At 42.2% G+C, this 22,175-nt stretch overlaps 1 protein-coding gene across 5 annotated transcripts in view; it reads right to left on the bottom strand.

Annotated features, from left to right (window-relative positions):
* Positions 1–22,175, bottom strand: part of LOC307032161 (uncharacterized protein) — a 374,501-nt gene that overhangs the window by 1,093 nt on the left and 351,233 nt on the right. For 2 of the 5 annotated variants that reach the window (XM_079669966.1, XM_079669969.1), the window contains 6 exons: positions 6,912–6,944; positions 5,732–5,821; positions 3,143–3,307; positions 1,865–2,851; positions 1,001–1,159; positions 792–887 (listed from right to left, as the gene is read on the bottom strand). In XM_079669966.1, coding sequence (XP_079526092.1) covers positions 792–887; positions 1,001–1,159; positions 1,865–2,848 — 1,239 coding nt within the window. In that variant the 5' untranslated portion in view covers positions 2,849–2,851; positions 3,143–3,307; positions 5,732–5,821; positions 6,912–6,944. Of the gene's footprint in view, positions 1–791; positions 888–1,000; positions 1,160–1,864; positions 2,852–3,142; positions 3,308–5,731; positions 5,822–6,911; positions 6,945–7,110; positions 7,323–22,175 lie in introns of those variants that run through there. The other 3 variants (XM_079669968.1, XM_079669967.1, XM_079669970.1) reach the window with 3 other exon arrangements.

The following is a 22,175-nucleotide window of genomic DNA, read 5'->3' as shown; positions in this document are numbered from 1 at the left end:
ACAGTAGAAAGAGTCATTTTATGAAAAAAAAAATATGTGTGAATTCTGAAAAGGTTAATGCTAAAGCTGAAAAGTATAACTTGTAAGCAGAGATGATTGGCTTCATAACGGCTAAAAGAAGTTGAAATGTTAAAAAAAGGCAGAAGAACATGGGCAGCTATAAACTGAAATCTGACAGCCAATGAAAACTGCTAAAGCCAAGAATAGATTTAGTAGTTTAAGGAGGGTGATTTACATGAAGTAAACAAGTTGGTGTAAAGGAAGTAGTGAAGCTGTGCAAAGAGCCCATTGTAACAATGGTTCTGCTTTTAAAACAAACAAAAATGACAGCCAAAAAAAGCCTTACTCTTAGAGGATCATCTTTCAAATTTTGTCTCTCAGCTTTCAAATTAATGATTTGTTTAAGAAAGATTAAAAAAAATAAAAAAACATTCAGACTAAATACATTTATACTGATGAAATTAATTATTTAGTACCACGCTATACTAATTTGCCATTTAACTTGTGGAGGTATTAACCAGAAAAAATAAATCTCTTTCTTTAATCAATGTAACCCACCAACCTTGTGCTGAAACACCACCCAAAATGACCAACTGTTCCCCTCAGCAGAAAAAAAGGGATCTGAAGTGGAAAAGTCCAACCCTCACCCCAAAATCATCTGGACTGATAAACTGCCCTGGGGAGGTGTACTTACATTTTGGATTAACTACTCCTTAAAAACATCTTGTGAGAATAAGTAATTAGCTGCATGACCTGAATTATTTGTCTTTCCTGCAGTTACTTTTACTTACCAAGCACTTCAGGAAAAACGTGGTTGCATCTTCGCGGAGGTAGATAGGCAGGCCTCTCAGTGCTGCTGTTTTCCGGTGGGACACAATGTCGGATGTCTAAAAGTGGAAAACATAAGTAGTTCAATTAGTATAGTACTGTAATGTTGTCATTCCTAATAAGTATATTCATGCTCTTCTAAAACTGCCAGGCAAAAGAGCAGTTCACTGACCTGATCATCAAGTTGATCAAGGAGGTCCTCCATCTCCTGACCAAAAGCTCCTTTCTTAGACCTGTAGATTTTCAGCAGGCCAGGCCCAAACTTGTCAAGGGATGCATTGAAAGTCCCCAGGAGGTCTTTGCTCGTGATACGATGAAATTCCTTAGATATCTTAACAAGAAAACCAAAAAAATATTATCAATTTTCAAACCATAATGTCAGAATTTCTTACAGGAAGTTCCTGGGTAACTTGTTATGAGTCTGCACCATGTTAAATATCTGACCATTTTTCTGTGACCTGTGAAAAAGTGGATTACATACTAAAATGCACCACAGGAAATAAAGAACCTCATTTTTAACCATGGATTTTGAGGATTAAAAATTAAATAAAAAGGGTGACTATGCCACATCCATAAATTGCAGAAAGTGAATTACTCCTTGGAAGACATAAAAAAAAAACACACATTCTTACCTGATTAAACATTTTACTTTTGTCTTCTTGTTATTATTGCAATTTATTTCTACTGTTTAGACAAGCAAGTAAAAAAGGATGTTACCATGACAGTTTCAACTGAGACGTCGTCGTCTTCATCAGAGGTGTCATCCAACGTTCTGCTGATGTGTCATTCATCAGCTGGCCTCTGGTCTCTGAAGGAGGGAATCCCAGGTATGTCATACCTGGGATTCCTTCCTCCAGAGACCACCCAGGATGGAAGGTGCATGGCCAACTCGGCAGACCAGCTGGTAAATGACACGTCAGCAGCACGTTGGATGACGCTTCTGAGGAAGAATGAAGTCTCAGTAGAAAATGTCAACATAACATCTTCTTTTACTCGCTTGTCTGAACAGTAGAAATAAAAAAGAATAGATCCTTACCTCTTCACAAGAAAACAGAGCAGGCCACCTTTCCTGGATCTCAGATACCATCGGCTGACACTCTACCACCTCCCTTCGCCTGAGGGAAAACGTCAGCTCCATCTTCTGTTCTATCAATGTTGTGTTCCTGTTCTTCTTCTTCATTTCATCGACCAGAGATACTCTTTCCTCTTCAAGGGTAGAATCATCATGGTGTTGTGGGTAATCTGGCACATGATTGACCTCTCCACGTTTGGGCTTTTTCAGGGTAAATGGACTGTCATCTTCCCCTCCACCTTTTCTTTTCTTGTTTACATTTACCTCATTGCATCCTGCCTGGCGAAGCTTTGACCTGTAGTTTCCAAGTTTGTACTTGATACTTGTTCTCCATCCCTCGTAGCCTGTGACGCCAAATGGCTCTTTCAGACATGGATACTTCTGAATGAGCGCAGCGGCAACTGACTCAAGCTCATCTTTCTCAGGGTAGCTTTTGATTTCAAAAATTGCTTGTGCAATTTTATCCAATATCTCCATCTTCATGTCTCTTGTCACTTCAACGCCCTTCTTTGTCTTTTCATGTGTGTCATTGGCCTTAGACAATTTCAGCTCCACATCATATGCAAACTTGGGGATTGAGAATGGAGATGGCCACTCTGCGACTTGCCTTAATGTGGTCTGGATAGAATCGGTCCAACTAGGCCTGAAATCCTCAGAGTGAACACTGATTGTGTCCTGAGAGGAGACTGAACTAGTGGATTGGTTAAGTGGAGACAAATCACAGTTCCACATGACATGCAAGACTGCACGCACAGCTGGTAATTCTGACATCTCTGTTAAGTTGCAGAGTGCATTTCCAAACTCCGGATCCTCAAACTGTAGTGAGAAATCTTCTTGAAGATTGAGTCTCTCTTTAAGCATATTAATCAGGCCCTCCACAGATGTTGGGACTTCTGGAAGCTGGATTCGCCGGGCATCTCTGGAGGAAAGAACGACCCGAAGTAACATAGTCTGAAAAGAGGGGAGAGAGAAAAGTGGGAGAAAATGATTAGTCAAACCTAATTAGAAGACAGATTACACCAATGTTGTAGAAAGCTGAAAATTTGAATTTACACAAATTGGGCCCTTCTGGTCCCAAACAGCAAATACAGTTTTTTTTTATGTTGAGATAATCCCAGTGTCCTCATATGAGGACATCATTTTTTGCAAAAACTACTTCCTGTACAAAGACAAACTTTAGGTATTGTACTTATTAGGTCCTACTTATCCCAGATAGCAAGGAGAAATAAAAAAAATGCACACCAGAAAAAACGCTCGGTCTCAGGAGGTTAATGGAGAAGGAATGTCCTCGGAGTCACCATAAGCTTCCCACCAACTGTGTACGCTGCTAGAGGATGGTAATCCGTCAGCACATCTGGATCCAGGACAAGAAGGTCTGCACAGGTGTTTTCAACAAGTTCATAGGACCTGTAATGTTCCATGTACCAAGAAGAAAGTTTTTTACAAATGAATGCCACCTCCTCTGCATTGACAAGAATGTTTGCAATCTTATGGAACTCAGGGAGGCCACTGCACTGCCCAGAAGACAAAATCATGCCTGCCGCATACTGTGTCCCATCCAGGTGAACCGTTTTAGACAGGGACACACTGTCTAGATGTGGGTACTTCTTCTGTATTTCATACTTGAGAGATGGATCCAATTCTGAAACCCTGACCACCTTCACATTTTCAACATACAGTTTTGGCTTGAAAAGGATCCCACTGTCCAGGTGGTAGGCTATCATTTGCTGATGTTTCGTGGACAGAGTGAGCAGCACATTTTTCCAGTTGCGAGTGTCATGGACAACCTTTTTAAAGTAGCTATGCTTAGCCTCATATCGCATTGTCCATAATTCAATCAAAGGCCCATAGCAGCGAATAAGTTGCGGGTAGTGGTCGATAAAATGATGTTTCGGCCTCAGTCTGAACTCTGGAAAGGTACTGGTGAGCAACTTGCAATGATCGAGTAGTTTATAAGATAAATAACACAGTGCTTCTTCAGAAAGCCTACTTGACACAACAATGTCAAGAATTTCCTTGAGGTCCATTAAAATCACCCAAGCTGGCTCCTGTTCTGGTATCTTGCGTCCAATCACAAAAGGAAGTAAACGAAGCAGTGTCCAGTTTTCATGCCCGTTTCCCCCCACTGTCCCCTTTTCAAAGCTTGCTTTTGGAATTTTGTGGGGCTTGTTTACTTTGTCTTCATACTTGTAGGGAAATGATGTTATGCAGTCATTTAACTCATCAAATGTAATAAAGCGTTTTGAAATCAGATTTTTCAAACATAAGGATAATTCCACAGGGATGACCCCTTCCAAAAGATCATGCAACAGATCTGGAGGAAATCCAGTTATTGGGTGAAAAAACAAGAGATGTTTGCCCAGTACACATTCACTTTTGACCCCCTTAACACTTTTGAGGTTGCCCCCCTGCTTAAGCTCTTCCAGAAACAAGTTATGCTGATCAACACTTCTCAATTGAAAATCATTAACCTCAGTGGTTGCAATTTGGCCCCGACTAATCAAACAAAACCGACAGAAATTTTCAACATTAAAACTTTCAGAAAAGCCAGCAAGACCATGCGCACCGAGGTTGTCAGCACTTACACAATACACAGTGCTTTTAACAAACTGGCCCACAACTTCAACAAAAATTCCCTCTTGTTCTAGGCACTTTATATCTTTAAGCAATGGCTCAAGAAACTTTTCATAACCATATTTTTTTATGTCTACACTTTTACCCAAGACAGCCAACTGAATTGAAGTGAGACTCGATCTGAACCTGGCTGGTAAATTTAGAACCACCCAATATACTGCCGTAATCTTATGAACTTTTCTAGAGGTCCCCAATGGATTACACACTTCAAATTCATCAATGTATAATCCCAAACTGATACAAGTGTTTTGTTCTCCCAGTAGCTTATTCTCCTTGTAATACTTGCCGTCTTGAAAAGACTTAAAGTGCCCAGATAAAGCTTCTTGATTAAATACAATTTTGTCCAAAAAATCTGTACACCCAAGTAAAGTCTCAAGTACCTTAGTGACAGATATATATACAAAAGAGTTTTTATGGGCTGCGTTGTACAGATATTCTGTGGGTTCGATAACAGGAAAGTGCCCTTTGAAGTATATATTCCTTCTGTGATCTGTAGATATAGGGAACCTTTCTCTGATATTGTTAAAAGGAGTGGATTAGTTTGAGCTATAGCACTTGAAATTTCTTGCAAAACACAATCATTTACTTCAATTTTATGTTTAGAAAGGATCTCTTTGACACTGTTGAAAGTTTGAGTGTTAGAGAAAGACAGCAGGTTATGCAAATGTTCTACAATCTTTTGTGTTGCACTTCGAGAAACATGCAACACAGTTTGCATAGACAAAAAGAGAGAGGCTAATTTGTGCTCAAGTGTCTCACTATCTACATCCTCCACAGTATCTACAACCTCATTTAGTCCCACAACATCATGAGCTGATGTCCCTGCTTCACTATCAGCTTGTTCACCATCAATTATCTCATCTTCAGTAACAGTTCTTTGTATTGTTCGGAAATCCTTAAGTGTCCAGTTTTTATGGTTTCGACTTTTGTGAGAACTGAAGGTTGGGCGAGTGTTTGTTTTAAAGGTACACCTTAGAAAGGGACATTGTACAGTTTCTCTGTTCTTTAAATGATGTCCGAGATGGTTCCAAAACGTTTTTTCACTGCAAATCTCTTTAAAATCACACAACTCGCAGTGAAATGTTACACACTCCTGGATTTTCACTGACGCGTGTGATCTCGAGAGGTGTGATCTCAATGATCCAAGTGTTTTAAATACACAAACACAGTTGGTGTGTGTGCAAGGCCAGTCAGCACCTTGACCGTGGCGAAGGCGAAGATGTTTCAAGAGGGTCACTTGACTGGAGCTGGAGAATTTACAAAGCCGGCACTGCATGGAATCCACCACTGAAACACAAGAGACACAAATAGCATGAATAGCATTTTCACAACAGCCTCTACACGTAATTTAAGATAGAATACTGATATGAAAAACTTAAAAGTTAGTCTGATAATAATTATTGTAATAACACCAAGCTGTACTGGTCTGAAAGCCAACTGCAACAGCCGTTATATAAAAAAATAAATAAAACAACCATACATAACACAGAAGGAATCCCTTGTTGCAGGAGCTAAATAGCCTACATCAACAAGCCAAAAATAGAGACAAGAAAAAAGTCTATTGGGAATTGTCTTTCATTCATGAATATAATCTGTAAATTAATTTTAAAATGTAAATTTGATTTTAAATTATAACTAGGCCTATGACAAGCAACAAAAATGCAAACATGAATTCAAACATTTGTTTTTAAAAACACCAACCATAACCATGTTATAACTTCATAAAATAAAACAACATTTAAAATAATGCATTCTGATCGGTACATTGCAAAACATTATTGATGTAAATGTGGTGATTTCTGTACAGCGCTGCTCCTCTCCTCCTTCACACAGCTTTAACTTACTCTTGATTCAAACTAATGCAGCTGCCCAATTGTTAGATTACACCAGTGAGACCAACAGCCTATCTCCTAAAAAAGAATCGAGCAACCCGGCGACAAACCTCTAAAAACCTGCGGATGAGTTAATTAACGACCGTTACCACCCCGGCAGAACTACGTAGTTCGGCCGGCCAACGGAGCTCTCCAGGCGGCTTGCTGCCTCTGCGAGGTCCCCCACCTCGGGGGGGCCTTGCCACAACGTGGAGGTTCTCAACTTCGGAGCAAACTTCTAAACAGCCGTCATTTAGACAAACTAACCGCACAATGGGGATCTAAACCCTTACTTTCTCGCATGAAAAATTATTAAAACTTTAAAAAGTGACGAAATAACAGCGCTACAGCAGAAAATAAAACAACAAGTAATGGCGGCGCCGCGGAGAGGTCGCGATAAACGAACACCATCGTTTGCCGCCTTGTTTAACTTACCCAGTGTTGCACCGGATAAAAAATGCACAACGTTGGCTTTTCATAATGAACATAGTTCCCGAATTACTTACACCACTGAAATGACAGCCCACATGCCTGCATAGCTACATAGCTGCATAGCTGCATAGCTACCCCATGTGAAAGCGTCTGCATGACGACGAGGCGCATGCGAAAAAGTTACCAACAACAACAGACAATGACCCTACAGTAAAAACAAAGTCAACCATGCACTAATTCAGCGTGATGGAAGTAAAAACACGCTTATCTTACCTGCTGGAGCGAAAGTTTGGCCAGCTCCCACCACGCGGTTTCTGCTCCACAAAATGTCGGACGGGCACACCTTCAGCAAAGCGCGGTTCAAACTGGTCCAGGCTTGTGTGCGCATGCGCAAAAGAGCAAATGACGGAGTTGGCCCAACTCAACTCAAAAATCTGCTTATAGATTTACAATTTCTTGTTGAGCTGACTTAAAAATAGTAGTTAAGTCAACAACGGGAAAAATTTGCTGGGCAGACAAGAGTTTATAGATTACTTATTGCAAAGCCATATTTCTGAGTCAGTTTAATTTCAAAATTGTAATGAGATCAACAATTGCTAGTTATCGTTTTTACAGTGCAGGTCAGTCCAGTGTGCATGTTCCTCAGGGTCTCAGCAGTTACAGGTGAGGTAAAGAAAATAAAAGAGAAAAAGGTCAGTAACAACACTTTAAAGTAACAACACTGAATAATTATCTCTTTTAATAATTTTCTCTCAGTAATCACTCAACTACTGTCTTTCCAACAAACAGATTGACTCACTCTCACTATCATCACAATGAAACACGTCCAAAAGAATGTCATGCAAAGCTGCCTGCCTTCCTTCCTTCCTTCGACTCTCCCTGAACTGCCTGATCTTTTAATGTTCAATGTTAACCATTTGTGCAGATAGCATTAAGTACAAAAGATTGATGATGCTAATGTGGCGTTAGCCTACCTCCCGCCCCCTTAGCACCTGGTGGAGGGGGCGATAGGCTACTCTTCAAATGTTTCACAAAATACTTACCATCATGACTACTCTTACTGTTTAACATTTTGGTTTACTTCATGTTAAGGCAAATACAAATGACAAGGCTAAGTAATGTAATGTAATGCTAACTAACATGCTCGCTACTAGCTAGGTAGCTAACTTGACTATGTTCCATGCAAAACATGTATATTACCTGATATGTTTGGTCCAACGACTCCTGGTCCTTTCATCAGACTGGAAGCGATAGAACGAGCAAGTGGTATGATCACTTTTGTGATTACAACCTGGTACAAAGCACACAGGCATCTTGTAAAAGTGAATTTATTCGAGCAATCTCTTATATTTATTGGAGGGAATAAATCAGTCTTCTTCTTCTTCTTTGCTTTAATAGCGAGATCTTCTGCTTCTTCTTCTTTGCTTTGCGAGTCGCGACCAGTCTTGGAGCATTATCGCCTATGACATCACTTACGCGACCCAGAATGCATTTGGGATGTGTAGTCTTTTCTAGTTGCGTATTTTTCATAGTCTTATATAACAGTTTTACGACAAACTGTGACTTTTTTTACATGGAAAGGATTGTTTAAGATTGACAAATATCATTCCTGTCATTCGTGGCACAATTCAAACGGGATCAAAAGATAACTTTTCTCTCTCCATTGACTTCAATGTATAATTTTCCGCTTCCGGGGTCCCATGGAGGCTCCCGGAAGGGGAGGGACTTCGCCTCTCTATAGCATGCGTATTCACTCTCTGTCCTACACGGCTTGTTGGAGCTCCTCCCCCCCCCCCCTCCCCCTCCCTGTGAGCCCACTGTGCTCTGATTGGTCAACTTGCCCACTCTGTTCTGTTGAATCCACCACCGTTACAGCTGGACATCAGTGTTTATGTGTTACACTGGCGTTTGTTAGCAACCAGAAAATCACACCAGTCATTCACCCGTCAAACGAAGTGTGTGTGTGTGTGTGTGTTTGTGTATGTATGTGTGTGTGTGTGTGTGTGTGTGTGTTTGTGTGTGTGTGTGTGTGTGTGTGTGCAGGGTTCCCACGGGGTTTTAAAAAGTCTTAAAAAGTCTTAAATTTCATAATATGAATTTAAGGCCTTAAAAAGGTCTTAAATATGACCAAAAAAAATAAGAAAGGTCTTAAATATGATGTGTTTTGGGGAAAATGTTCGGGCTGCAAAGTAACCAGTATGGTAATAGCCTTTCAGTTCCCCCCAACAATTTGTATTGAAATAAATCAACATGGAACCAGTAATCACTAACTTTGTTTCCCCCGGCCAGTGGTTAACTCTTCATTTTGGCCACCCTGTGTTCCGGCACCTATTTGGGCAGATCCGGTACCTCTCACAAAAAATAAAAATTAAAAATGGTTAAAATGAAATAAAATATGCAGATATTAATTTACAGAAAAAATCCCAAGAATTTCATGTCGAATTATTAAGATTAAGATTTGAAAGAGTCGGAGATCTGTGTTGACGCACTGAAAAGCTGGACCAACGGACAAACGTCTTTCACTTTTGAAATTCGCCACATGAGGAGCACGTCGCAGAGAGGAAGAAACGGTGATTCAATGCAAGCATGTCAAAAAGACAGTTACATTTACTGTCTTTCTTCAAAAAGAAGGAAGAGGTAATAGACACTTCAAAACGAGTCAGAAAAGCCTCCACAAGCAGCGACGAGGGCAGCTGCAGCGGTCATGTTGATGGTCAAAACCAGGAGGAGGTTAGCGCCGCAACAGCTAGCCAGCTAGCTAACCGACAGCTAGCCAAGCCCGGGCAGCGGATCAGGTTCACCGCCAGCCGGAACAGGAGCCAGCTACCGTCAGCCAGGTGGACCACCAACAGCAACGGGTGGGTACCCTGGCATCAACTAGCCCGGTACAGCAGCCGGAGCAAGAGGCGAGCGGAACCGTGACATCAGCTGGCTTACAGCAGGAAGATTCAGTAGGAGAGGAGAGCACATTGAGCGTAGAAGAGTGTGGGACGTCCAGCGACAGGTCAGTTTTTTCTAACTGTGGCCAAGAACTTGGAGGACCGTATGTTATCTCAAGGAGGCCGGATGCCAGATAAAACTGGATATAACAAGTTCATTGAGGAGTTGAAGGTGCTTTACGCACAATACTGGCCCGAGGACGCAGGTGCGCTGTATGGAGAGACTGAGGTCGAGTCACTGTGTCAGCGCTTCAACATTGCCAACCCGCGCGCAGTCATACGGGCCTACAGAACGTACAGAGACTCAGATGGTAAAGACACCCCCGATGAGCTGATGGAGTTACTTGTTGCTGTCAACAGCATTCCCATTGCAAGTGCTGAATGTGAGCGCGGATTTTCTCAAATGAACTTGATTTGCACTCCCAACCGTACCTCTTTGCTCACATCTACCATGTCATCTTTACTCTTCCTAAATCTTGTTGGACCCCCCCTGGCTAAATTCAATCCAGTCCCGTACGTGAGGTCCTGGGTGGCCAAAGGACACAGAACTGCCACAGACACACGCAGTAAAAGCAGAAAAAAAGAGATAGAGGACAATCCGGACATGCTCGTGATGTGGGGGTGTTTTAAACAACTAAATATGGTGAGCAAACATACTGTCTATTAATAGGCCGCCATGCCAATCTTTGAATAGGCCTAATAAATATTTTTTTTACACGTTAAACCTGTTGAGAAATTAATTGCTGGCTGTATACTGAAGTCCCACCTGTGGTGATGTGGGCATTTGCCTATGTTGTGCGTACTAGCCTAAAAAAATATAAATTATCGTCATAACATTTATACCATGGATACTATTTGAAATTGAGGCTTGTAAGTCCCACAGCATTGCAAGTGGACATTGTCATGTTGTTTTCAGCACCTTTTCTGTATACGTTCCGGGACCTGTACGCGTCTCGTCATCCCTGAGCTGTCATATGTACTTTGCGTTCCGGCACCTTATGATTTACAAATTAAGCACTGCCCCCGGCCCCTTATCGGAGAACACCCAGCTAGTAACCTAGCAGCCAAGCTTCAGCTAGCGGCATTCAGAAATTCAGGTATCTTTTAATCTACTTGCAAATCGTAATTGCGATTAAAATACGATTAATTGCACAGCCCGAACACAGACACACACACATACACACTTTTTGTCTCACACGCTAACAGAGTTCTGTGTACTGTTATGTTCTTATGTTGAACATGAATTAATTTACTTTGTAAGTAATTATGGGACATATTTCTTCTTTCATAGCAATTTTCCTTCATACTTTCTTGCCGTGAAATAGGTCTTAAATTCTATTCAAAGTGGTCTTAAAAAGGTCTTAAAAAGTCTTACATTTCAGTTGGCGAAACCTGCAGGAACCCTGTGTGTGTGTGTGTGTGTGTGTGTGTGTGTGTGTGTGTGTGTGTGTGTGTGTGTGTGTGTGTGTGTGTGTGTGTGTGTGTGGGGTGTGTGTGTGTGTGTGTGTGTGTGTGTGTGTGTGTGTGTGTGTGTGTGGCTCCACGGAGCACCTTGGCTGAGAAAAGATAAGGCTGAGTGAGCTCCGCAGCGTTACGTCAGTATGCCCCGGAAGAAAAGAGAAATCTCCAACGAGGCGTTCTGGGGCAGCACAGACAGGTCTTCTCTGTGTTAGAGTTTTACTCCCTACAGGGTGTGCGTTTTACACACAAGGGGACGGCCAATAACCAGAAAAGCATGACATGGGTCCTTTAAAGTAAAAATATTATGGTCGTAATACTCCATTAAAAGTACCCATGACGCAGAATGGCTCTTCCATTTTTTAATTAAAGAATCTCATTTGATCTCATTTTAATCACGTGTACAAGCATTTTAGTGTTATTGTTTTTCAATATGGAGCCGATTTGAGAGACTTAATCAAATACAAAATTGAGTACTGCATCATATCATATAAGCATATTGTGTGTTTTGTAGATATACAAAGTAGATGGTAAATATGACTGTTAAATAATTGTAGTGAAGTAAAAAGACAATACTGCCTCCGAAATGGAGTGAAAGTAGCATAAAATGGAAATACTCAAGTAAAGTAAAATGATGTCAAATGAATACTTATACTCAGTATGGTACCTGAGTAAATGCAGGGCTGCCAACACTCACGCATTGAGCGTGAGAGTCACACAATTAACCCATATCTCACGCACTCACGCCACACTTGCCTTTTCTCACGCTAAATGTTGGTCCAAAATAAATGTATATAAATATAAAAATAAAGTGAAGGAACAGCAAACTGAGCGGTCTACGAAATGAGACGGTCTTCTGGCTTAGTTCAGTAAAGTTGGAACGATATTGGGAGATTCTGATTTCACGGATCAATAACTCATGAACAAAACGTTATTCAGACACAAATGACGTCTCCTAAGTACCGTGGTGAGGTTGAAAATGAACCACAATCACATTTTGATTAAAAAAAAGCCAATACGCGCCGTCCTCCGAGCTGGACACATTACATTGGTCTCTATCTGCAGCCGGAGAAGAAACGAGTGCTCAGGGACCGTCTGCAAAGTGCAATTCCTAAAAAAGAGAATACAATAATATTCAATCACTATTATAGCCTACAGCTTATTACTGCCAAACTCACTACACACACATCAATAGTCTTCTGTGTTGGGCGTATACTACAGCAGAGAGTTTTGAAAAATATGCTTTTGAATAATTGTGGGGAATATTTAGAATGTAAATCTTCAATAAATATGGCATCATCTTAAATAACTTTACTATTACACAGTATATTTCTACCAAACTCACTATTTGCATTGTTGTTGTTAGCATCTGGGTAGCTAGCTGCGCTAATGGATATTAGATGCTGTTTCTCAAACAATGAGAGGGAGAGCTCTCTGCTGTCAGACTGAGAGAGATAACTACAGCTCAGTGAGGTAAGGGACTCTGTTTAGATAGTTAACTTTAGTCTAGTTATCTCAGTGGTTCTCAAACGTTTTGGTCACCATTTATGAGAATAAATGAAAAACAGTTATGAAATACTATGACAGTAAAACAAGAATAAAGTTTAAATGAGTGATTTGTAAAATATCCATAAAGAAAAAGAAAATCTGTTTACAGTTCTGTTTCATATGGGTGTTGAGAGCTGTATCCTTAAATGAATTTTGCTCTCAAAGTGCACCAGGTTGATGCATTTAACTTCAATATTTAAAAAAAAATCTTCCTGGGGGAGCATGCCCCCGGACCCCCCGGAGGTGAGGACCCCCCCCCCCACACACACACACACACACTTGTAAAATAGCACTTAAGTTTACCTCTGCTTACACCTATATGCCATTGTATAGGCTGTGAGCTTATTATCGAGCCTTCATTGTAAGAGTCGCGGGTACACTGTCTATGTGCGTATTCCACTGTAGCGCCCGGTACATTAATTGGAAACCCTAGTTTGTACATGTAACACTGAACACATTCGGATCACCAAAAAAAAAAATCTCACTCCAAGCTGAACTCAAATGCTGGCAGCCCTGGTAAATGTACTCAGTTACATTCCACCACTCCTACATAATAATATATTATCTTTCTAGGTTAATATTGCTTTCACATTTCACCTTTTTTTTTCCTGCAAATACTGAAATGTTGTCATTGGTGGCCAGCGCTTTGACAGTTGTATAATTACAAATTGGTTGACTTAAAATTAACTCTGTTCGAAAGTATTCATTGTTGGTACAAAAGCTGAACAATTGTGAAAAAAAATTGCTCCTGAGCGTAAGGTCAGAGTGCATCATGCAGTGGGCCTTTGGAGCAAAGAAGATTATTTGTGGGCGACGTTCTGGGTCATTACCACCAGGCCAAGTTGTGTGATGGAGGGGAGGAGGGAGCGTCGGAAGGGAGAGAGAGTGTAGAAGTGAAAGCAAGGGTAATAAAAAGGAGGAAACAGAGTGTATGAAATTGGGCTCAAAGCTTTACAAGCCCCCTGAGAGATAAAAAAAGGGAAGAGATGGCAAGATAAGAGCAAAGAGGAGGCATTATAGAGTCAGATTAGGAACCCTTGTTAAACAAGAATAACACCCATTGCATCAGCGGGTTACTATCTTCCTAACTTATGTAACAGGTTAGGAAAAGGCTTTACGCAACACAAGGTCCTCGTAGGATAACATACTCACATCACTGAGACATTGGCTGCTTCCTGAGGCGCTGGGAGTAGAGGTCCTCCATGGATGGCAGCTCCGTCCTGGGTTAGGGTCCTGGTGATGTGCTGTGCAGTTTTCACCACCCTCTGTAAAGCCTTACGATTGAGGGCGGTGCAGCTGCCGTACCAAGATACTCTCTATGGTGCACCTGAGGACATGCAAATATGTTTGTTGTCTACTACAAAGACAACCAATGATCTTAAAACTAAATATATATATATATATATATATTTAGTTTTACATTGTGATGCAAAACACCCTGTGTGTGTATTAATTAATTGCTTTAAACTTTTTCTTTTTCCTTTCATTTAAAATCGGCACCCGATTCAGAGAATCACACAGCTAATGTTTGCTAGCTAAATAGCTAACTCAACAGCACACTGACAGGGTAATCATAAAACGGCCTCTAGGTTAACTTGTTTTCTACATGTTAACACTGTGGACATTCATTTTCTTCAGCAGACAGTAGCTAGCAGTTTTCGACAGATACAGCCCACTCAAAAATATATTGTTTCATATAAAATGTATTGATATAGACTAGCTGTACACTTTACGAATATAATAGTTTTTTATGGACAACTTTATCATTAAATCTCGTCCAACTAATCTTGCTGCTGTCACTCCTCGGCTCTTGGTAGTTCAGACAATAATCAAACCTGGCAACTCCGGGGTTCCTGGCAGCTGTCAATCAAAGTCCAGCGGCTCCGCCCCAGAATATCAGAAACTTTTCACGAGCGCGCAGACAGACTCCGCGAGCGAGTGAGGCTGACACTCCCGCGAGCGAGGGCTGTCTCTTGCTCATAGCCGCCCGCGGGGGTTTAATCTGCACGCCAGGATCATTTTATTCGCGTGTGCTTTGGGCCGTCGCTATCTTGTTTTTTGGAACCAGCAGTGAAATGGAAGGTTTATATAAAACTAAAGGTGAAAACATTTATTTCAATAGCACCTTAGCAAAGCACTAACAAATTAAATCTATTATTATTATTGTTAAGTATTATTATTTGATGACGCCCTTAGTCTGTGTACTACGGTAGCAGTCGCACTGTTATTCTGTTCTTGTATGAAGGTACGTCCTAATGTGACGTCACTACGTTGACTGTTGTCAGTCTGTGAATAAACTTACCGGAGACATGCTGAAGAGAATACCGAGTCTGATTTACTTATTGTTCATACGCGATTCATGTGCACCCAAGCTTAACAGGTTATGGGCCCAGGCAGAGTTGGACACAAACCGACTTGGAGATAAGTGAGTTAGATTATCGGAAGAAGTGTTACGCGACGTATTACGCGTTAGCCAATTAAGCTAACAAGCTAGCTTAGCAAGTGAAGTATATTAGCAAGCTAGTAGCCCTCGCGGTAAAGTTGGCGCGCAAAAATGGCAAGCAGAGCAACAGGTCTCCTGGCACCGCAGCTCTTATTCAAAGGATGTGAAGATAAGTATGACCTTTGGGAAACAAGATTCCTAGGCTGCTTACATACTCTGAGGCTAAAAGAGACTATCTTACATGAGCCCACCGGTGCTGATCAAGAACAGCTAGATGCAGATAGAAGGAAGAATGCTGATTGCTATGCTGAGCTAATAAGGCTGATAGATGATAAGAGCCTGTCGCTAATAAGACATGAGGCCGCAGATGACGGCAGGAAGGCTCTGAAAATACTGAAAGAACATTATTCAGGGAAAAGCAAGCCGAGGATAATAAACTTATACACGTCGTTAACGAGGCTGCACATGGCAGACAACGAGAGTGTTACCGACTACATGATAAGGGCAGAGAACGTGATTACAGCCCTGAGAGATGCAGGCGAGACCATGAGTGATGGACTGACCATAGCCATGATACTAAATGGGTTACCAGACTCCTTCAAGCCATTCGCCGTCCATGTAACACAGAACGAAGATAACGTTACGTTCACAGACTTTACAAGAAGATTAAGGGTCTATGAAGAGTCGGAGAAAATGAACACAGCAGAATCCACAGATAATGTGATGAAAACATGTGCAAGGCAAGGCCGAGGCACCAAGACGCACGCTAGCAACAGAAGAGATGAAGATGCCAATGTGACGTGCTACAAGTGTGGAATAAAAGGACACATATCAAGAAAATGTTTTCGAAAAGTGTGGTGCGGTTACTGCAAAAGGAATACACACGATGAATCACTCTGTAAGAAAAAGGGGGGAGAAGATGGTGCCAGAAAAGTCGCAGAGGAACAGAATGGCGACCAAGACCATCTCTTCAAGGCCAAGCACACAAAGAGCGGGAAACCACCAGACAACGTGAAGATGAAAGGCATCATGGTGGACGCAGGAGCGACATCCCACATCGTGAACGACATCGGAAAGTTTAAAAGCTTCGACGATTCATTCCAGCCCGAGTCTCATTCAGTGGAGTTAGCTGACGGGACCAAGTGCAATGGAACAGCACAGAGAAGAGGAACGGCGGTGATATGTCTATTAGACGACGCCGGACGACAACACAGAGCACAGCTACGGGATGCACTGTACATGCCCTCATACCCACATGACATATTTTCGGTGGCAAGAGCAACAAACGGAGGGGCGACAATCACCTTCAAGAAAGGGGACAGTCACATGGTTACCAAAGACGGCAACAGGTTTGACATCCATGCAAGTGTAAATTTGTATTACTTACCAACTGTTGAGGGGAATGTTGACCAATGTAAAGGGTGTCACGACATGCAAACTTGGCATGACATTTTGGGTCATTGCAATTACGAAGATGTACAAAATTTACAAGGTGTAGTGAAAGGCATGGAGATAAGAGGAAGTGCAGTCAAACCAGCTCAGTTGTGTGAAGTGTGTACAAAGGGCAAGTTCACCCAAACGAGAAATAGGGAGCCAGACAAAAAGGCTAAGATGCCCTTAGAACTAGTCCACACAGACTTAGCCGGTCCCATGTCAACACCAAGCATAGAAGGGCACAGATATACACAGTCTTTTACAGACGACTACTCTGGTACTATTTTTGTGTATTTTCTAAGGTCCAAGAGTGATACAGTGCAGGCCACAGAAAGGTTCTTAGCAGACATAGCACCTTACGGAGAAGTTAAGTGTATCCGTTCAGATAACGGCACTGAGTTTACAAGCCGAGACTTCCAGGCACTGTTAACCAAAAATAGGATTAGACACGAGACGTCTGCACCCTATTCACCCCACCAAAATGGTACAGCAGAGAGAGGTTGGCGAACTCTCTATGATATGGGCAGATGCTTACTGATAGAAAGCAAGTTACCAAATAAACTATGGAACTACGCCATACAGACAGCAGCTTATGTAAGGAACAGGTGTTACAGTAGGCGCACAAAGAAAACGCCATACGAGCTGTTCACAGGCAAAGAACCAAATATATCCAAACTTCAGAAATTTGGGTCAGTGTGTTTTGCTTACAAACAAGAGAAGGGAAAGCTCGACCCTAGGTGTGAGCAAGGTGTTTTCATAGGCTATGATAAAAATAGCCCAGCTTACCTTGTGTATTATCCAGACACAGAGAGGGTCCAAAAGCACAGATTGGTAAAATTCACAACAAAGGGGGATAAAGAAAAGGAAACACAAACACCAGAGTCATACAATGAATATGGTGATAGTGATGTAATCTTACACCAAATGGATGTTAAAACAGCCTATTTACATGCACCCATTGATTGTGAAATATATATGACACAACCAGAAGGTTATGAGAAACAGTCAAAAACAGGTGAAGAGTTAGTATGCAAGTTGCACAAATCTCTCTATGGTTTAAAGCAGTCAGGCAGAAACTGGAATGCTATGTTACATACATGTTTGACTGAAAATGGTTTTGTACAAAACCCCGCTGATCACTGTGTGTATACAAGAGAAAAGCACAGCGAAAAGGTAATCCTAATAATATGGGTTGACGATCTCATTATAGCAGCCAGCAACGAGGGTGTATTGGAAAGTGTAAAGGGGATGCTCACTGAAAGGTTCAGAATGAAAAACCTGGGAAAGTTGAAATATTTCTTAGGTATAGATTTTGAGCAAACAGAAGGTCAAGTCAAAATGTCTCAAAAGAGATATGTGAGCAAAATACTGGAGAGATTTGAAATGCAGGATTGCAAGTCCAGAGACACACCATGTGAGCCAAAACTAGAATACACAGCAGACGCTGAAAACATTAAAGAGCCAAGAAAGTACAGGGAGGCAGTAGGAAGTTTAATCTACTTGTCCACATGCACTCGACCAGATATATGTTTTGTGGTCAGTAAACTATCTCAGCACTTTGCTGAACCAACTGAAGAGCACTGGAACACAGTAAAATATGTGTTCAGATACCTTAAAGGTACAGCAGAACAGGGGTTATGCTTTAAGAGAAATGACACAGATAGACTAGGTCTGAGAGTGTACAGTGATGCTGACTGGGCATCAGACGTAACAGACAGACGTAGTACATCAGGATATTGTGCCAGTCTCAGTGAAGGAAGCTCCTTGATCTCATGGAAGGCAAGGAAACAACCTACGGTTGCACTATCTACCTGCGAGGCAGAGTACATGGCCTTAGCATCAGCCATACAGGAATACATCTACTTAGAACAATTACTCAGAGGTATAGACAAATACAAATATGCACAAACAAAGGTGTACGAAGACAACCAAGGTACTATAGCACTAGCCAGAAACCCAGTAAACAGGCAAAGGTGCAAGCACATTGATATTAAGTACCATTTCATAAGGGAGACTGTAAATAGTGGAAAGGTAATTTTGGAATACTGTCCTACTGAGCAAATGATCGCTGATGTGATGACAAAAACAGCCACCAAAATAAAGCTAAAGAGGTTTGCTCAGGATATGTTTGGCACCTAGAAGGGCAAAGAGTTAACATAGTTAAGGTAAAAGAAAAAGAAGCCTTATTTTGTTTTGTTTTCAGGTAACCCAGTAAGCTAAGAGCGAGTGGGGGTGTTAAGTATTATTATTTGATGACGCCCTTAGTCTGTGTACTACGGTAGCAGTCGCACTGTTATTCTGTTCTTGTATGAAGGTACGTCCTAATGTGACGTCACTACGTTGACTGTTGTCAGTCTGTGAATAAACTTACCGGAGACATGCTGAAGAGAATACCGAGTCTGATTTACTTATTGTTCATACGCGATTCATGTGCACCCAAGCTTAACAATTATTATTATTATTATTATTATTATTATTACACTCACCCCTACTTTAGTGGGAACAATGAGTCTGCGTCTTTGATGCACACAGGAATAAACGCAGATCATACTCTGGCTGCAGCCTTTACCGGTACTTGCTTTTGATCAAAGTCAATGCGGAAAACCTGCACTCACACAGGTAGGTGGAGGTGAAGGGAATGAGCACTTTTACAGCCTTTTTGGCGAGGTGGGGGAACTCGGTCTCCACAGACAGCCACAAGTTGGCAAGTGTCACTTTACTCGTCTTTTTCTCGTTCTTTTGTGTCTCACGCTGCGCCTCCCCTGAAGCTCTCTGGCGCCCCCCAGGGGAGGCGCGCCTCACACTTTGAAAACCGCTGATCTGGATGAATCATCTGCCACACAAACATCAGTGTAGGTGAAATACAAGGGAGCCTTATTAGCAGCATTAGCAGCATTCCAAATGTGGAGTTAATTGAGCACTAACACTTTATTATTGCTACTAAATTAGAGGCAATTATAAGGTCAGGGAGAATCATCCTCCCAAGGATTTATATTTTTGAAACCTTGTTACAGTGACTGATGCGTATATATGTGACCCGTGCCATCACACAGGAAGGTTAATGAAGATCCATTCTTTAATATTAATAATTCATTTCTGAACGGCAGCCCAAAAGGAGGAGTAATTATCATCCCACTTCGAGTGAACTGATTTCTGAGGTGTGCTACTACGGCACAGCGTGCGCTAGGTTGCTCATACAAATCCGTACCGGTACGAGGGCCACGTGCCAAGAAGGGTAATGAAGACACGGAGCCATCTGTCATATATGTTGCCCGCCTGCAGCTTTACAGTACAGGAACTGGCTCGGGGCCCAGCGTGGGAGAGCACTGTAATGTTCCAGAACAGCAACAGAGAGATGCACAATATCAAAGTCAAATGCAATAATCACATTAGCTGCACTTTTCGAAATTAGCAGGGGGATACTTGTCACTCGTTGGATTGAACAGGAAACGTGCATTTACATTTAACGCCGATATGGTTACAAAGTGTACTTTTTACCACTTGACTTATTCAGAGACTTATAAGACAAAATAATCAGATAATCCATATCTAAATCTAATGTGCAGTGTTTTCCCTCCTGTGTTTTGAGAAACTCCCTCTGGAGGGAAACTTTGGGTTCTATTTCATATATGGCTTCGCACTCTAAGGCTATCGCTATTGGGTAATCACAGCACTGAAACACTTGTAGTCCACGCCCACCTGCAAGGTGGGCGCCACCCTCGGGCTTCCTTCCGGTATAAATAGGAAGGAGGCCCGACAATCTGCTCCCTCTTTTCTTCAGCAAACCAGCACAGTTACTGAAGCACAGAAATAGAAAATTCATCATGAGCAACAACTGCGTCCGTGATTGTCCCTTGTGTGGCTCGGGATATATCATGAGCTATGACCAGCACACAATATGTGAATCCTGCCTGGGGCCAGAGTACGCGGACCCGGCTCTCAGCCAGCAGGTCGCTTGCTCACATTGTGCCCATCTCCCATCAGCCGACAGGAAGCGAAGAGCGGACGCTCTAGCTGCTGCGGCCGAGGAGGACGATTGGCCCGTCCAGGAGCACATGGACGGCAGCATGTCCCTGGAGCCGAGTGCTGGGCAGGAGTCGGACGCTCCTACCCCGTCTCCCTCCATGGGTCACCATGCGGCTCCCCCCTCCTCCCTCTCCCCCGGACGGGGGAGACGGAGTCGGAGCGGGGTGCTGGTTTGGCGGCCGAGCACGCGGTCCCCTTCTTCGTTGCCACGGCGCTGCCGGCTTTAGGTGGCATCATGGTGGAGCTGCTTGAGATCATCGGCAAGGCGGCAGCCTGCAGAGGTCTCCCCGTTCCCCTAAGTCGGGAGAGGGTGGCTCTGGACGACATGGCCGGAGTTTTTTCCCGGGTTCAGACGGGCAGGAGTGATCCGGTCTGGCCGCGCTTCCCCGCCATTAGGAGGTACCAGGAGGGGGCGGCGGCGAACCCGAGGACCAGGGGCGTCGTCTGGACCTGGAAACATTCGGGGCTTAGCCCACAGTGGCGTCGCTACAGTCTAATTTTCTACTGCAGGACTCCCTACATGCACATACACAATTGCGCTATCTGGTGTCACAAACGTGTGCCCGCATTAGCTTTGTTACGGCATGGATTGTGGGAGATTCTCATAGCACGTGAGGATCTCTTGACGGTAAGGTGCCTGTATTATCTCGGTGGACAAAATGTATGTTTTTATTGGAAATTAACGTACTGTTGTGTTTGTTTAGTTTAATGTTAATTGTTTGTAACAATGAAATGTAATCTTTGAATTGAAATCTCCCTTTGTTTAATTTTCACAAATAGAATTAAGGTTTCACAAATCTCAAACTGTGTTATAAAGAATGTTTAGCCTCTCTGGGATAATCCGGTCCAGATTTGATGAGTGTAGGTATAGTGGTTTTAGATCAGGACCTGGGGCCTCATTTAGAAAGGGATATACGCTCAAAAAATGGCGTATGGCAGTTTCTACGCAATGTTTGCGATTTATAAAATACTAACTTGACGGGAAAACGTGCGGTCCTCCACGCAAACTCTAACCCATGCGTACGCAGTACGCACTAGGCACAAAAACGGGAGAGATGAGAAACTACGACACCGTTGGCAGAAGGAAGAATGGAGAGAAATATGTGGAAATAATACCATAAATAAAATGTTACCTCATTTATCATATATGAAGAATTCATTTTCAAACATTGATTAAAGCCAATCTTAAAATGATTTAACAAACGCCTGTTTGAGACTCCTCAGTGCACACAAAAACATAACTGGGAGAAATAAATAAATACGGATGTTATTTAAAACCACCTCGAATATGTTGCGTCAATGTTATGAAAGGTTTTCTCATAAATGAGCAAGGAGTAAGCAGGAGGACAGAATTACGTCTAAACTGACGCTGTTTTGCATTTCTATAGGTTGTAGATACGAGCATGGTTTTATATATGTTTAATACATGTTTAATCGTGTTTTATGCCGTTTGCCAAGACTTGATAAGTCGCTCGTAAAACACAGGAGGT

Source organism: Notothenia rossii, assembly GCF_949606895.1.
Source record: "Notothenia rossii genome assembly, chromosome: 3".
In the NCBI taxonomy this organism is placed as follows: Eukaryota; Metazoa; Chordata; class Actinopteri; order Perciformes; family Nototheniidae; genus Notothenia; species Notothenia rossii.
This window is presented reverse-complemented; position numbering and strand designations above follow the sequence as displayed.